We start from the raw sequence: 14,519 nt of genomic DNA, 5'->3' as shown, positions 1-14,519 counted from the left end.
CTGCAAATGTCCCTGCATCCGTTGCATCTTGGAAGACTAAAGAAGTTTCTCCTTCCTCTGCAGAGGAACTGGCTTTGCTGCTGGCATCAGGCGGCCACAGTACAATGATCTTTACCTGGAAGGGATCTCGACTTGGAGATCTGTTCAAGGGGAAAAAGAACTCGGATCTCTGGGGCCAGAGCAATAGTACAGTGGGGGAGGTGTTTCTGCCTCGCACGCGGCCGACCGGGGTTTGATCCCTGGCATCCCATCTGGTCCCCTGAGCACCGCGCTCGGAGTAATTCCTGAGTGCAGAGCCAGGAGGAAGCCCTGAGCATTGCTGGGTGTGACCCAAAAGGACACACACACACACACACACACACACACACACACACACACAGAGCAAGAAAGAACTCAGGCTCCCAGCGGCTTGGACGCTTTCTGTATATATAATTCTCAAGGCAACTTAGCGAGTGCGGCTGTTTCCACACGCTCAGACCGAGAAGCGCGCTCAGAGGGCGAAGTACACAGCCAGGAAATAGGGAAGCTGGGATTCCAGGTTATTTATTTATTTTGCCCCTTGGAGGAAGTTGATAAACATGCAGCTTTAGCCCCACTTCTACTTTTCAAGCAGTATTTCCGGCGCCTCTCGCCACCTACGACCTTTGCTGAGTCCCCTGACCTCCGGGGGCCTCTGGTTCGTCCCCGAGTTAGGCAGGTGACACAGGGCACCGGGAGGCTGTCACGCAGTGCCTCGTGGCAGCAGGTGCGCACAGCCGTCTGCTCCCGACACCCTCGCGGGTCCCCTGCCCTCCGGGCGCGGGCCCCGTGCCAGCTGCCCCTGCCACCCCACCGCCTGGCAGGCACCGGGCAGCTGCAGGAGAGGAGAGAAGGTCGCTGCCCATCCTTCTCCCTCCCCAGCTGCGCTTTCCAGCCCTCCTTGGTGGGGCCCGGTGGGCCGGAGCCAGGTGTGCGGGTCCCAGCAGGCCTGGCGGTCCCGGACCCCCGCTGGTGCTCTCCCTCTTCCTCGCGCCTTCCCTGGTGGATATGGCCATGCTGGCCTCAGTCCTGCGCAGATGTGAGGGTGCCCACCACGCCCTCTGAGCTCCTAAGGCAGGGTCGGTGCCCAGGGGCTTACTCCTGGCTCAGAGGAATCCCTGCCGGTGGGCTCGGGGGAATCATACGTGGTGCCGGCAACCAAGCCCGGGTCGGCAAGGCAAGAGCTTTCTCCCGCCCCACAAGGTCACAACTCAAACGCATCCCCTGGCGCCAAAGGGCCAGGCAGTGGCCATTCCATTCTTCGCCTGGGCCCTACTCAGCACCCACCCCTAGAAGGGCACCCACTGCCCACTCCGCTCCCATCACCGCCCCCCACCCCAGGCTGGAGCTCTCCTCGGGCGGTAAGCCCTGACGCATTCCTAGCGATGGACACGCAGGACCGAGGGCACCGCAGACGTTTTCAAGGCACACGGTGTTGTCCTCCTCCCCCCCCAGGTAACTGGAGCCCTCTGACGGGCAGATGCCAAAGGGGAAGAGCCAGATGACACCAAGGCGCACCGGCTACAGGTCCGCAGACAAAGGTGGGGTGGGGTATGGGAGGCGGGATGCCCCTCTCCGAGGGAACGCGCTTGGGAGCCCCCGGGAAAGCGGAGGGGAGGGCCCACGACACTTCTGTTTATCCTCTGCCCGCCCGCCATGAGCTTCAGGGACCACTTCCCTAACGAGGGCCCCGGGAAGCCCCCGGCCCCGTCACGTCTCTCCTGAGCGATGTGAGAGGGAAAGGCAAACCCCCCGGGCCCCTGCTCCTCCCCTTCCTTCCTCTCGGAAGACACGAGGAAACGCAGCTTGCCTCCCCGTTTATTTCTTGGCTCTGAGGCCCTGCCCGGTGCTGCTCAGGGGTCTCCCCTGGTGGGTCTCGGGGAACCCGCTGCCCCGTCTCTCCGGCCAGGGGTCGCTCAGTTTTAAGCTCTGAAATAACGGGCCAGCGTGGTCCGAGAGGGCCCAGGGGAGGAGAGCGGAGGGGGCACGTGCACGCAGACCCAGCACCCTCCCACCCGAGGCCGCCACCCCGCACGGCGAGGGGGTCCCTGCCAGTGAGCCCAGCGGGGCCTGCAGGCTGCGGAGGAGTGGGGGGGGGGGTGCGTGCAGACAGGCAGGGACGCTGTCCACGGTGCGTGTCCTGAGCCAGCGCCTCTCACCGCCACCTCTCACGCCACGACCGTCCTCTTGAGGTGAGCAGGAGGCTGGGGGAGAGCCAGCTCACCCGGAGGGCAGAGCGCGGGCAGGCGGCACAAGGGGTCAGAACCCAAGTTGGTGCAGCTGGCAGGAGTCAAGGAACCGTCTCCAGTGGGTTTGGAGTATCCGGTGACCCCTGCACCGAGCGCCCCCAGGAGGCCCGGCAGCCTCGGGTCCTCCCCGACAGAAGCAGGGCTGCCTCGAAGGCCAGGCCCGGCATCAGCCTCACCCCTGCGGGGTGGGGAGGGACAACACCCCCCTCAGTCCCTGCTGAGGCTTCAGTCCCTGCCATGGGGCATTGAGCCCACGCCCACAAGGCAGGGACTGTGCTACCCCCACCGGGGAATGGCACTCGGCCTCCTGCGTCTCTGGGGCCACACACCTGGGGGCCTCTGGAATCGAGCCGCCATCTCGGCCAATCTACGCTGGCCGAGGGCATCCCACCTGGACAGCCACCTGGGGTCCCCGGGGAGGGCGCTCCCAGCACAACGCCGCCCTGACACGTGCGTGTTCGGGTCCCTTCAGGGGCCACCTGAGAGCGACAGGTGAGGCGAAAGGACCGGCCGGCCTCTCACTGCTGGACGAGAACCGACCCTGCCTGAGGAGCTCAGAGGGTGTGGTGGGCACCCTCGAGTCTGCCCAGGACTGAGGCCAGCATGGCCGCGTCCACCGGGGAAGGCGCGAGGAAGAGGGAGAGCACCAGCAGGGGTCCGGGACCGCCAGGCCTGCTGGGACCCGCACACCTGGCTCCGGCCCACCGGGCCCCACCAAGGAGGGCTGGAAAGCACAGCTGGGGAGGGGGAAGGGGGGAGCAGTGACCTTCTCTCCTCTCCCACAGCTTCCCGGTGCCCACCAGGCGTGGGGTGGCAGGGACAGCTGGCACGGGGCCCGCGCCCGGAGGGCAGGGGACCTGCGAGGGTGTCAGGAGCAGACGGAGCAGACGGCTGTACGCGCCTGCTGCCACGAGGCACTGCGTGACAGCCTCCCGGTGCCCTGTGTCACCTGCCTAACTCGGGGACGAACCAGAGGCCCCCGGAGGTCAGGGGACTCGTCAAAGGTCATAGGTGGTGAGAGGCGCCGGAAATGCAGCTTGAAAAGTAGAAGTGGGGGGGCTGGAGCGATAGCACAGCGGGTAGGACGTTTGCCTTGCACGCGGCCGACCCTGGTTCTAATCCCAGCATCCCATATGGTCCCCTGAGCACCGCCAGGGGTAATTCCTGAGTGAAGAACCAGGAGTAAACCCTGTGCATTGCTGGGTGTGACAAAAAAACAAAACAAAACAAAACAAAAAAGTAGAAGGGGGGCTAAAGCCGCACGTTCATCAGCTTCCTCCAAGGGGCAAAGGGCCTCACCTCTGAGGCTGTCGGCCTGCCGCTCTGATCTATGAGTGAGAGCTGCGGCAGACGGGCTCGGGGGCACGGGGGAGGAGGCAGCTGGGTGGAGAGGGGGAGGGGGGGAGCCAGGTCTACAGGGCTGGGGTGGGGGGACCCTGCAGGAGGTTTCTAGTGGGGGGACACGTGCCCCTCACATGACACGTAAACCCGGGTGACTGGGAGGACAAGGCACTTCTGAAAGTGGCCCTGTCACCTCCAGGGACAACTCTGGGGGCACAGGGGTGCCTTCGAGAGCTCCAGCCTGCAGAACCCCGCCAAATGAACACGGACGTGTGTCAGAGAGCCAGGGCCCGGATGAAGCCTGCAGGGGTGAACAGAGCCTGGGGGGGCGGCGCCCGGAAGTGGAAGGAAACAGCCTCCAGCAGCACTGGACTTGGCGGCACAGTGGCCGGGGACATCAGTCACCCAGGGGAGGTCAGGACACATCCCCTAGCGGCGAGGGCCAGCGGCCAAAAGGAGGTCTCGGGCCGCAGCCCCCGAGACCTGGTGAATGAGATGCAGGAGAAACTTGGGGGGGGGCGAGAGAAAGGGGCCATGGAGAGACGCGTCAGGGCGTCCAGGCAGGATGGGCGAGAGGGAGAGATTCCTCCCCTCCCTCTGCTCCTGCAGGACTAGGCGCGTCCCCGGAGGATGCCAAGTGCCGCCCGGGGCCCTTCAGGGCTGCCCCCCGCCCCCTGGTCTTGCAGCTGTGGGAAGGCAGGCAAGCCCGCCTTCGCGGGGTTCCTCCCTGGGGCCCGGCCCGGAGAGAGGGGGGACACCGCGCTGAACACCCCAAGGCGCCGCTGCCCTTGTGGCTGGGGGAGCGCAGCCGGCTCCCTGCGCGCGCCCGGAAACCAGGACCCTTTCCGGAGCATGTGCTGCGGTTCCAGAGCTCTCCAGAGTGAGTGAGGGGCTCTAGAACAGGGCGGGGCCCGGGAAAGCTGGGCCATCTTAGGGAAGATCCGCACCTGCGTGTCCATCAGCGTGCGTGCGTGCGTGCGTGTGTGTGTGTGTGTGTGTGTGTGTGTGTGTGTGTGTGTGTGGTGGGCGGGGCGCGGGGTGGGGCTCGGCCCTCTGCAGGCTGGAGGAGGGGCTGCGGGTGGGATGTTCGGATGGAAGGGGCAGCAGAGGGGTGGATGCCTGGCCAGGTGAGCTGGCAGCTTCCACCTCCAGGGCACTGGGTGAGGCTGCGTCTTCCCGAGCCAGCACGTCTCAGCAGGCTGGGGGCTGAGGAGCCGGGTGCTGTCTGTGGGGCCACCCCCGAGGGACCGGGCGAGGCCCGGAGCCGACCCTCAGCACTCGCTGCCTGCCACGCGCCCTTCTGAAAGGCGGCAGACTGTCGTTTCCACGTGTGCCTGACGTGGGAGGAGCCGGCCCGGGGCCTCACACGGGCAAAGTGTGTGCAGGACACCCCGGACCCGAGCCCCTCACCCTCAAAGACGGAGTTTTTGCAGTGAGGATGAATCGCTCACTCACGGGAAGGAGCTGTGGAACTGCTAACGGGTGTGGGGTTGGCGGGGGATGTTTGCAGTGGGGTTAGCGGGGGATGTTTGCAGTGGGGTTAGTGGGGGGATGTTTGCAGTGGGGTTAGTGGGGGGATGTTTGCAGTGGGGTTAGTGGGGATGTTTGCAGTGGGGTTAGTGGGGGATGTTTGCAGTGGGGTTAGCGGGGGGATGTTTGCAGTGGGGTTAGCGGGGGATGTTTGCAGTGGGGTTAGCGGGGGATGTTTGCAGTGGGGTTAGTGGGGGATGTTTGCAGTGGGGTTAGTGGGGGATGTTTGCAGTGGGGTTAGCGGGGGATGTTTGCAGTGGGGTTAGCGGGGGGATGTTTGCAGGGCCTGTGAGCAGGGTCACACCAGCAAATCACTTCCTGGGTCACTTCTTTGGTTTTTTTGTTATTCTGTTCATTTGGGTGGTGGGGGTGTCAACATCAGGCAGTGCTCAGGGTTCACTCCCAGCAGGGCTTGGGGGACAGACCCTGGGGCGGCAACATGCAAAGCAGTGACCGCCCTGCTGTGCTCTGGCCCCTGTCCCCGAACCACACACTTTGAAAGGATGGGTTCCAGCAACGAACTGGGGAGCTCGAGAAGTTTCCCGGGGCTCGGGCGATAGCACTGTGCAGGTAGGGTGTTTGTTTGCCTTACATGCAGCTGACCTGGGTTCGATTCCCAGCATCCCACACGGTCCCCCGAGCACTGCCAGGAGTAATTCCTGAGTGCAGAGCCAGGAGTAATCCCTGTGCATCCCTGGGTGTGACCCAAAAAGGAAAAAAAAAAGTTTCCTGAGCACACACAACAAAGAGGGTGAGTCCCTGAGAGCAGCATTTCTGGGGGGGTGGGGGTGGGATATGTCCCCCTCCCCCACCAGGATCCCCCGAGGAGTCACACTGAGACATCAAGGGGGAAGCACAGTGTGAGTCCATGGTCAGCAAAAGCTGAGACGCCGGCTGCAGAGTCTGTGGCGGGGATCCGTGCTCCTCAGCCCTGCCTGAAACAGGTCTGGTCCACGTGCCCACCATGGAAGACCAGGAGCACGGACACCGCGAGCACCTCAGCCTCTGCTCCTCCCTCCTTCCAGCCGGGAGCCAGGTGCACGCTGAGAATGCCCACAGCCTCCTCCCCACTAGGGGTTTCAGGGGAAACTGGTGCCCAGGGAAAGGAAGGGGCCTCTTCGTGGCCAGCAAAGGGCCACTGTCACCCGCCAGCTTCCTTCTCAGTCACCTCCCCAGCGCCAGCCCCTCGAGAGCACATTTGAGCTCTGTTTGGGGAGCGAGGAAAGGCCGGGAGAGGTTGAGCTCATCTGAGAACTGCAGGGGCACCCACAGGGGTGACGTTCAAGCCCCTTGGCTGGAGCCTCAGGGCGCGCAAGGCTCAGCGAGGAGTTTACTGAGCAGCCTCCAATTTCCTTCGCTCCCACCAGCGAGTGTCCAGGCAGATCTTAACCACCATGCCCGCTGCAGGCCAGAAATGCGGGTCCTTATCTGGACCAGCACCTGGTACAACGGTTCCGTTCTCGGAGCCTGATCACTAGAGATCGCCCCACCCATTTTCAGTTTATTTTTTTTCCTTTTTGGGTCACACCCAGCGATGCTCAGGGGTTACTCCTGGCTCTGCACTCAAGAATTACTCCTGATGGTGCTCGGGGGACCATGTGGGATGCCAGGGATTGAACCCGGGTCGGCCGCGTGCAAGGTAAACGCCCTACCCGCTGTGCTATCACTCAGCCCCCATTTTTAGTTTTGAGATTACTCCACTGCTGTTCATACCTGGTGGTGTGAACAGGTAAGCTCAGGGCTTACTCCTGGTGGTGTTTGGGGGGACCACATGTGGTGCCAGGGACCGCACTGGGGCTGGCCACATGAAAGGCAATCACTTTAACCTCTGGACCCTAAAACTGGTACGTATCAAATAGTGTCGGTTCCAATTTTATCCTTTTTTTTTTTTCTTTTAATTTGCTTTTCTAAGACATAAAACTATCTGCAGTATTTGGTGGTTAAGGGGGTCAGGGTCACACCCCTCAGCACTCATGGCTTTACTCCTGGCTCTGAGCTTAGGGATCAGTCCCGGTGGTGCTTGGGGGACCACAGGAGGTGCTGGGGACCGGGCTCAGGTCAGCTGTGTGCACGGCAGGAGCCTTTTCTGCTGTGCTATCTCTATGGCCCTTGGGTCTCGCTTTTTAAAAGTCCCCATTCTGCCACCCTTGTCTGGACACCTCAATTCTTTCGTCGTGTGTAGTTTTCTCAGATCCAGAAGCAACGGTGAAGTTCTACCTTCCCGTGGGCACTCCCCGCCCCTGACTGTGAGGCGGAAGTGACGCTCGGCTGCCGCTCCCGGTGGGAGCTCCGACCCGGCCAGCCCTCCGAAGCCCAGACATCACGACAGAAGGAAGCCTACTCACGCCCGTCCGCCCCGTCCACTTCCTGCCTGCCTGCTACTGTGAACGTCAGGTGAACCGGCTGGGCTGTGTCTGTGGATGTGCACCCCTGTACACGGGAACTTATTTTGAGCACACACACCCCGTCACTAGTCACGTACAGACTGTGGCTACTAGTTCCGGGGCACCCCTCGGGAGTCAGTAGCGATGACAGCTCCCGGGCTACAGAAGAGAATATCAGCCCTGAAGAGAGGTTCAAGGGACCTCAAGGTCATCAGCAAAGCTCGGGGCCAAAGTCGGGCGTCTCTGCTCACACCTCACATACAGCTGGCACTCAAATGTGCCCGCGGAACGTGGACCACCCAGCTCCCGCCAGCACCGGCTTAGCCCCGCTGCGAAGTGTCACGGCACAGGTGAAGCTGGAGATGGAAAGAGCCTGGCTCTGACCCAGATGTCGCTCCACACCCCTGCACTCACCACACCGCACCTGCCGAGGAATCTTAACTCAGATTCTTCGCTAAAAGTCCCGGGTGGAACTCAACAAGAAGCCCAGGTACGCGGGAGCAGTAGGGGCAAACACCAGGCCTCACGGGACAAGGGAGGAGCCGGTCTCTCTTCTTCCCCCTGCCCTGATGGGACCCTGAGGTGATGCCCACAAACTGCCCCCGGCTACTTATTAAGCCCCTAAACCACCATGATCCAGAGACACACACGTGACTCTTGAAACCGAGCAGCTTGCTGCAGAGATCTCTCCAGACCCTAATGATTAAAATTTTAGAATTCCAGGAGCATGCTGACATCATGTGCTATTCATAACAAGCAATACAGAACAAACTGTCTAGCACTGCCTTTCCGGCAGGTTTGAGTGGTGGTGGGAAAATTCCACATAATAATGGTGGGGCTGGTGTCGAAATATTGAATGTAATCAAAGTAGAGAGAGAGAGTACTGTGGGAATTGTCTGCCACACAGGCAGGGGAAGGGTTGGGATGGGGTGAGGGGGTGCTGGGGATTTTGGTGGTGGAGAATGTGCACTGGTGGAAGGCTGGGCATTTGATCACCGTAGGACCGAAACTCAAACACAAACGCTTTGTAACTGTACCTCACGGTGATTCGATAATAAATAAATAAATAAAAGTAAAAATCCCGGGTGGGAACGGGGACGACGGCTCAAAGGGCTGGAGCACACTTGCGGGGAGAGGGGCTGGGAGACCTGGGGTGCCCAGGGACTGTTTCCAACTGGGCACCTGGGGGCCACTTGGTGCCAGGGACAGAACCCGAGGCTGCACATGCTCTGACTGCTGAGACATCGGTCCAGCCTGGGAGCATGTACTCAGTACCTGGACATCCGGGGCTCCAACCCCAGGTTCACATGCGCCGCCCCCTAAAAACTGCCCAAGGTGACTCCCAAGCACGGAGCTGGGACAAATCCTGAGCACTAGCGGATGTGGCTCCCAATGGACACCCGGCACAGCCCTCGGGGGTGCAGCCTGGGGCCCTCCCTGCGGCACAGACAGAGATGCCGGGAGCCCATGTCTTCGGGAGCCTCTGAGCGGAACAGTCCGGAGCCACGGAGACACGTCGGCAAATGCAGTTGACAAAGTCAACGGCAAAACCCTGACCTTCGCTGCGCACGTACGGGAGAGCCCGTGGGGTTCGACGGAGCGCTCGGAATTAGCTCCTCACTGACCTGCTCGTCTCTGGGAGGAAAACGCTGGCCTGGCCTCCGCGGCTTTGGGGACGCTTTGCCACAAAAGGGTGTTAACAAGTGTCCGGACTAACCCAAATACACAATTCACCCCGGGAACTGATTTGTGGTCCTTATTTAGGACGACTTCTGAAAAAAGAATGGCAGAAAAGGAATTTACATGGGAAAATACCATATGGCTTCTATTGGGACCTTTTATTAGCAACATTTAATTAGCAAAGTGCCTGGTACATAGTAAGTGCTCTATAAATATTTGCTGAATGAATGAATAATTAATGAATGATAACATAAGTCTACTATTAGCAAGTCATCAAGAAGCCTACATGAAGAATTTTTTTCACGAAATCTGGGTGATGGGTCTGACTTCTCCTCCAACACTCTAGGGAATATGAGAGAGGACAGTGTTTGTTTGGGCTGGCCTTAGCTCCCAGAGCACTTTCTTCATTACAGGCCAGTGACGAGGTCACTGAACCTCTTGGCTTCAAATTCCTGATCTATACAATGGCACTAATGATACCTCCCCAATAGCTCGGTCTGGAAGGTTTGCAATAGTGTTTACAGAGAGCCTGGCACACTCGCCAGGTACTCAATAGATGAATATATATATTTTTTAATGAAGGCACATGTTAATTCTCATCCACAGGTTACTCCTTTTGTCCCAGAAATGGGAAAGCAAGAGTGGCCAAGGTCAGGGCTGCAATCAGCCAAGGTAGGGAATGTTCTCATTTCCACTTTCAAAGTAAGGAGAATGGCACAGATCTGAAGTAGAAAGGAACCAGCAGCACATGTTTTTAAATATTCATAAGGGCTGGAAATGTCTTACTCCTTTCGTTTTCTCTGCCATCTGCTTTTGTTTCTTTTCTTTTCATTCTTATGCCACAGCTGCAAATGAAAACAACCATACAATAACTCAAGTTAAATAAAAAAAAAATCAAAATAAAAACAATCTGAGGGGGTAAAAAGAGAGAGGAGTTATAAAGTTTCCCCCTGTGCTCCTAAGGCAGCAAGAGCAAGAATAATGTTTGATGTGAGTTAAACCTTCTGCAAACCCAAATCCAGTCCCATGTTTAATATCATAACTGTTTCCTAAATGGCACCTAGTTCCTCTAGCCAGGCTTTCAAGGAGGTAAGTGAAACCCAAATTTTAAAGAAAAATAAATTGCAGACCAGGCAATGAAAACGACTTTTAAAGGTCACACGATTCCGAAAAGGAAAAGGGAAAAAAAAAAAAAGGGTGTTTGAACCCCAGTCTCTCTAAACTTGCTTTCTCTCAGCCCCTCCCCCAAGTGGGAAGAAGGGACATGCAAAAAATTAATTTGGGAAATATTTAGGGCAGGCCATTTTGTGCTAAACTGATTTATTCAGATAATTAAAATCTGTGATTATAGCTCTCATTAAAGTTAACTCAGATAATTGGTGGTTGTATTTGTGAATGTGCAATTAGAGCCTTCCCCGGAATCCTGGGCCTTTCGGCGGTAAACCTTCCACGCACGCGCGGTAGCCCAGAGCTCAGCTTCCCGGGCCCTCTGTCCTGTCTGTCGCCAGAGCCCACGTCACGGCTCCTGGGGCCGAGGGGCCTGAGGACCCCGAGTGAGGGTACCAGCAGCAGCATCTGGCTTCAACTGTCTGGAACATCGCCGCGTTTTCAAGTGCACGGGGCGGGGGGGAGGGTGGCGGGGGGGGGGGTGGTGGCAGGGGCTCTCGGTGCCCACGCTGTGGTCCTGAGAACGCGGAGCAGCCTGCACCTGAGGAGACGCTGGCAGCCACCGGGCCTCATGTGTTAATTACACTTGCAAAGTCTATTATGCACGGAAAGGGCACCTGCTGGCAGCGAAAATGACTAGGACCTGCCCTTCCTGCGCAGTGAGTAAATTGAGAGTTCATTTCGACAGGAGATAATAGTTTTCAGATTCCATTCCGCGGAGCCCCGGCGTGGGGACACACTTAACATTTAAATCATCAGCCGCGCGGCCCGAGCCTCCTGCAAATGTACATGTTCCAGGCTCCCAGCATTTTGCTTAAAGATGCTAGTTAGATCCCGCTCGGCGCTCACCGCCGGGTGGGGCGCGGTGGAATCAGGCCATTAGCATCGACTCAGATTTCGTGGCATTTGTAACTTTTGAGCAGAGCAGGGGCAGTGGATGGAAGGGCGGTGGGGTGGGGGGGCCGTCCAAGCACGCCTCGGAGGAGGAGGAGGAGGGTGCGTGTTTTCCCTCTGGCGGGCTCTTCATTCCACCCTTCTCACTGTGTGTACCGAACAGACAGATGCCGGCCCCATGTCCGGTCACCCCTTTTTGTCCAGTGTCAAAAAATCTTGCTATGAAAACCAGGGACGGGGCCGAGGCGGCCGGCTCTCACCCCTGCAGAGGCTGCCGAGACGCAGCCTCGCCACAAAACCTGCTCAGACTCCCAGAAGTGCAAGTGGGGACTTGGGGTGTTTGGAGAGGAAGTCCGGGGTGCCAAGGGATTAGGCGGCCTCGGCTGCCAAGGAGGGGCCTTTCTGCCAGCACCGCTCAGCGTGCCCAGGCTGCGGAGACAATAGCGCACAGAGTTTAGGGAAGAAGCTGACGAAGGAGGACCCCAGGGGTCGGGGGTACAAACCTCGCACTGAAGTTGGGAGTCACAATTGATGGTCCCCAGTTCAATCCCCAGCACTGCGTGTCCCCCATTTACCCATTCCTACATGGCTGGGGGCAGCCCTGGTGGTCCCCAGCCTCACCAGGCCCTAACCCTAAACTGGTGGGCAGGCTTGGATGAGCTTTGCTGGGACCAACCCCTGGGCCCCCTGCACTGTCTGACAGCAAAGCCCCCCCAATGAAAAGAGGAGCCCAGGTGAGCGGCCAGAGGAAAGGGTAAAACAGTTAATAAACTCTCTAGGAAGGAGGGCTGGGCCCTGGAGTTGGAAAGACGAAACAGCTAAAAATTGACTGAAAAAAATTATTTTTCAGCCAAGCTTTTCTATTATGAAGCCTGTAAATTTTTTCCCCTGAAGAAACAATTAAAAGTATGAAAAATAAAACAAAAATCATGCAGAATTCCGCTCCTTCCCCACTATAAGTAGCTGTCATATTTTAGTGCATCTCTACCCAAATTTCTGCCTGTGTACAGCTTTTCTGGGGGCAAAAGGGGATGTCTGAACCACACCTAGAAGTGCTCAGGAATCACACCTGGCTTTGTGCTCAGGGATCACTCCTGGCTCTGTGCTCAGGGCTCCCTCCTGGCTCTGTGCTCAGGGCTCCCTCCTGGCTCTCTGCTCAGGGCTCGCTCCCGGCTCTGTGCTCAGGGATCACTCCTGGCTCTGTGCTCAGGGCTCATTCCTGGTAGGGCTCATGGGACCAGATGGGGCAACAGGGATGGGACCCCGGCTGGCTGTGTGCCAGGCAACTGCTGGACTCTCTTACTGGCCCCCGTGTATAATGTTAATATTACGTATAACATTATAACTTTTTTTAAGAAATGGAATCAGAATCAGACAGGTTCCAGGCTCCGCACTGGGGTGTAACCCTGAGATAAGCCAGTCCCGGAGTAGCTGCCTGCCTGCCCCAGGCTGGGTGGACCCTGGCAGTGGCCTGGAGGGGCACGGGCTGTGGGGCGGCCCTCGGGGGTCGGAACTGCTGCTCCCCCGCTAGCTGACACTGCAGCAGCCCCAGCACGCCCGGGAGAGCTGGGGTGGTGCGATGGGGGGGCAGAGGGCCCGCCCGCACCTGCGGCGTCTTCCACGGAGACCCTGAGTCCCTTCAGCAGCTGGGCCGCGTGTGGGGGGGGCGGGGATGGGTGCGGGGCTCTGTGGGAGAGGCCTGTGTCTGGGGGGGGGGGCGTGTAGGGGCCGCAGGTGTCGGACGGGAAGGTGGCCGCTGGGGTCTGGGTCTCAGGCTGCAGGGGACGGGTTTCTACCTGACCCCCCTCTCCCCTCACCGCCTGCCCGCCCGCCTCCATCGGAAGGAGCAGGGGTGTGCGGCTGGCTCTTCCCCTACCCTTTTCGATCCTGGCCCCCTTCGTCCTCCTTGGCGCTGCCTGTCCGCCTCGGTCCCGTGCCCCTAGTCTGTCACTTCAATGTCGCCACACACCTCTGGGGGCCAACGTGGCCCTTTCCCATCGAGACAAGAAGGGGACCCAGACAGAGAGCTGGTTCGGAAGTTCCAAAGGAGTAAGTGGGTCTCAGCAGAGGTGGGGGGATGAGGGGGTTGCAGGGGCAGCGGGGGAGGGGGGGTGAGGCCCACCTGGCAGGCGGCAGGCCCGGAGCAGAGCACAGAGCACTTCCCTGAGCACTGTGGGCAGGAGAGGGGAGCCGGCCTGAGCCCCGCCCGGGACAGTTTGGCTACCTAAGAGGGGGTGGGCTACAGAGCAGGCTGGGGAGTCCCTCCGCAGGAGCCCGGGAACAGGGGTGCAGACTCCCGAGCCATCCGCAGTGACAGGGCCTGTGGCCCCCCTAAGGGGCTCCCTCCTCCCCGGCTGTCGATTTTGGGGGGGGGGGCAGGGAATGCCTCTCCCTCGAGGGACCACCCTGAAGCACAGGTCACGGGAGGGAGGGAAGCAAGTCCAGCCACCGCGCCAGTCCCTGCTGGACTCTGAGGGACAGCGACCCGGGAGGGCACCCCGCCGACAGCCAGCTCCCCGACACGCCGCCTTCACCCTGGCACGGCCCTCAGAGGCCGGGGACCTGCCCGAGTTTGGAGGCTGGGGATCCCACCTGCCGCCCTTCTTCCACGCACCCGCCCTGCTGGGTCGTAAGGGCCCCATGGAGAAACTCCGGGGGGTCTGGAGATAGCCCAGTGCTCCCACACCCCAGCACGGAGTGAGGCTTTCAGGAGGCACCGGGAACCCAGATCTGGGGGGCCTCCTTTTGCCGGGTCACCAGGAGCCACTCTTTCGGGGTTAAGGGCTTGCTGTTGGGGTATCTCCAAACTGAGACACAGGGTGGGGGGCACGTGTCTACTCGCTAGAAGCCTTCAGATGCCCAGACACACTCGCCGGGAACCCCAGGGCCACGCGCTGACGCTCCGGAAACTGCACTCCCTTTCCCAGGAGTATTCCCTTTCCCAGCGAGTATTCCCTTTCCCAGGAGTATTCCCTTTCCCAGCGAGTATTTTCACGGTAGCGTCACCCCGGGCGCAGGGCGGGGAGGGGTGTTCGAGAGACGGGACGTTTCCCGGTCAGCTCTGGGTCGGGGGGGGGGGGGTGGAGGTGCGGGGAGGGGCGGCCTTACCAGCAGTAGTCCAGCAGGTGTGGGGGCAGGACGGGGATGTACACGTGCTGCCAGAACATGGGGTACAGCATGGCGGCCGAGCCGTGGATGCAGGCGGTCAGCTGCAAGCGAGGAGGAGACCAGAGTCAGAGCCAGAGGCGTGAACGGG

The 14,519-nt window shown here is 59.8% G+C and overlaps 1 protein-coding gene across 3 annotated transcripts in view; it reads right to left on the bottom strand.

The window, feature by feature from the left end:
- The window catches only part of DENND1A (DENN domain containing 1A), a 549,524-nt gene that overhangs the window by 186,710 nt on the left and 348,295 nt on the right, over nucleotides 1-14,519 (bottom strand). For all 3 annotated transcript variants that reach the window (XM_055143062.1, XM_055143108.1, XM_055143161.1), the window contains one exon: nucleotides 14,372-14,472. In XM_055143062.1, the coding sequence (XP_054999037.1) occupies nucleotides 14,372-14,472 (101 nt within the window). The remainder of the gene's footprint in view (nucleotides 1-14,371; nucleotides 14,473-14,519) is intronic.

This window comes from Sorex araneus, chromosome 1, assembly GCF_027595985.1.
Source record: "Sorex araneus isolate mSorAra2 chromosome 1, mSorAra2.pri, whole genome shotgun sequence".
NCBI classification, from domain to species: domain Eukaryota; kingdom Metazoa; phylum Chordata; class Mammalia; order Eulipotyphla; family Soricidae; genus Sorex; species Sorex araneus.
The sequence above is the reverse complement of the archived record's forward strand: the minus strand, read 5'-3'. Positions and strand labels throughout refer to the sequence as shown.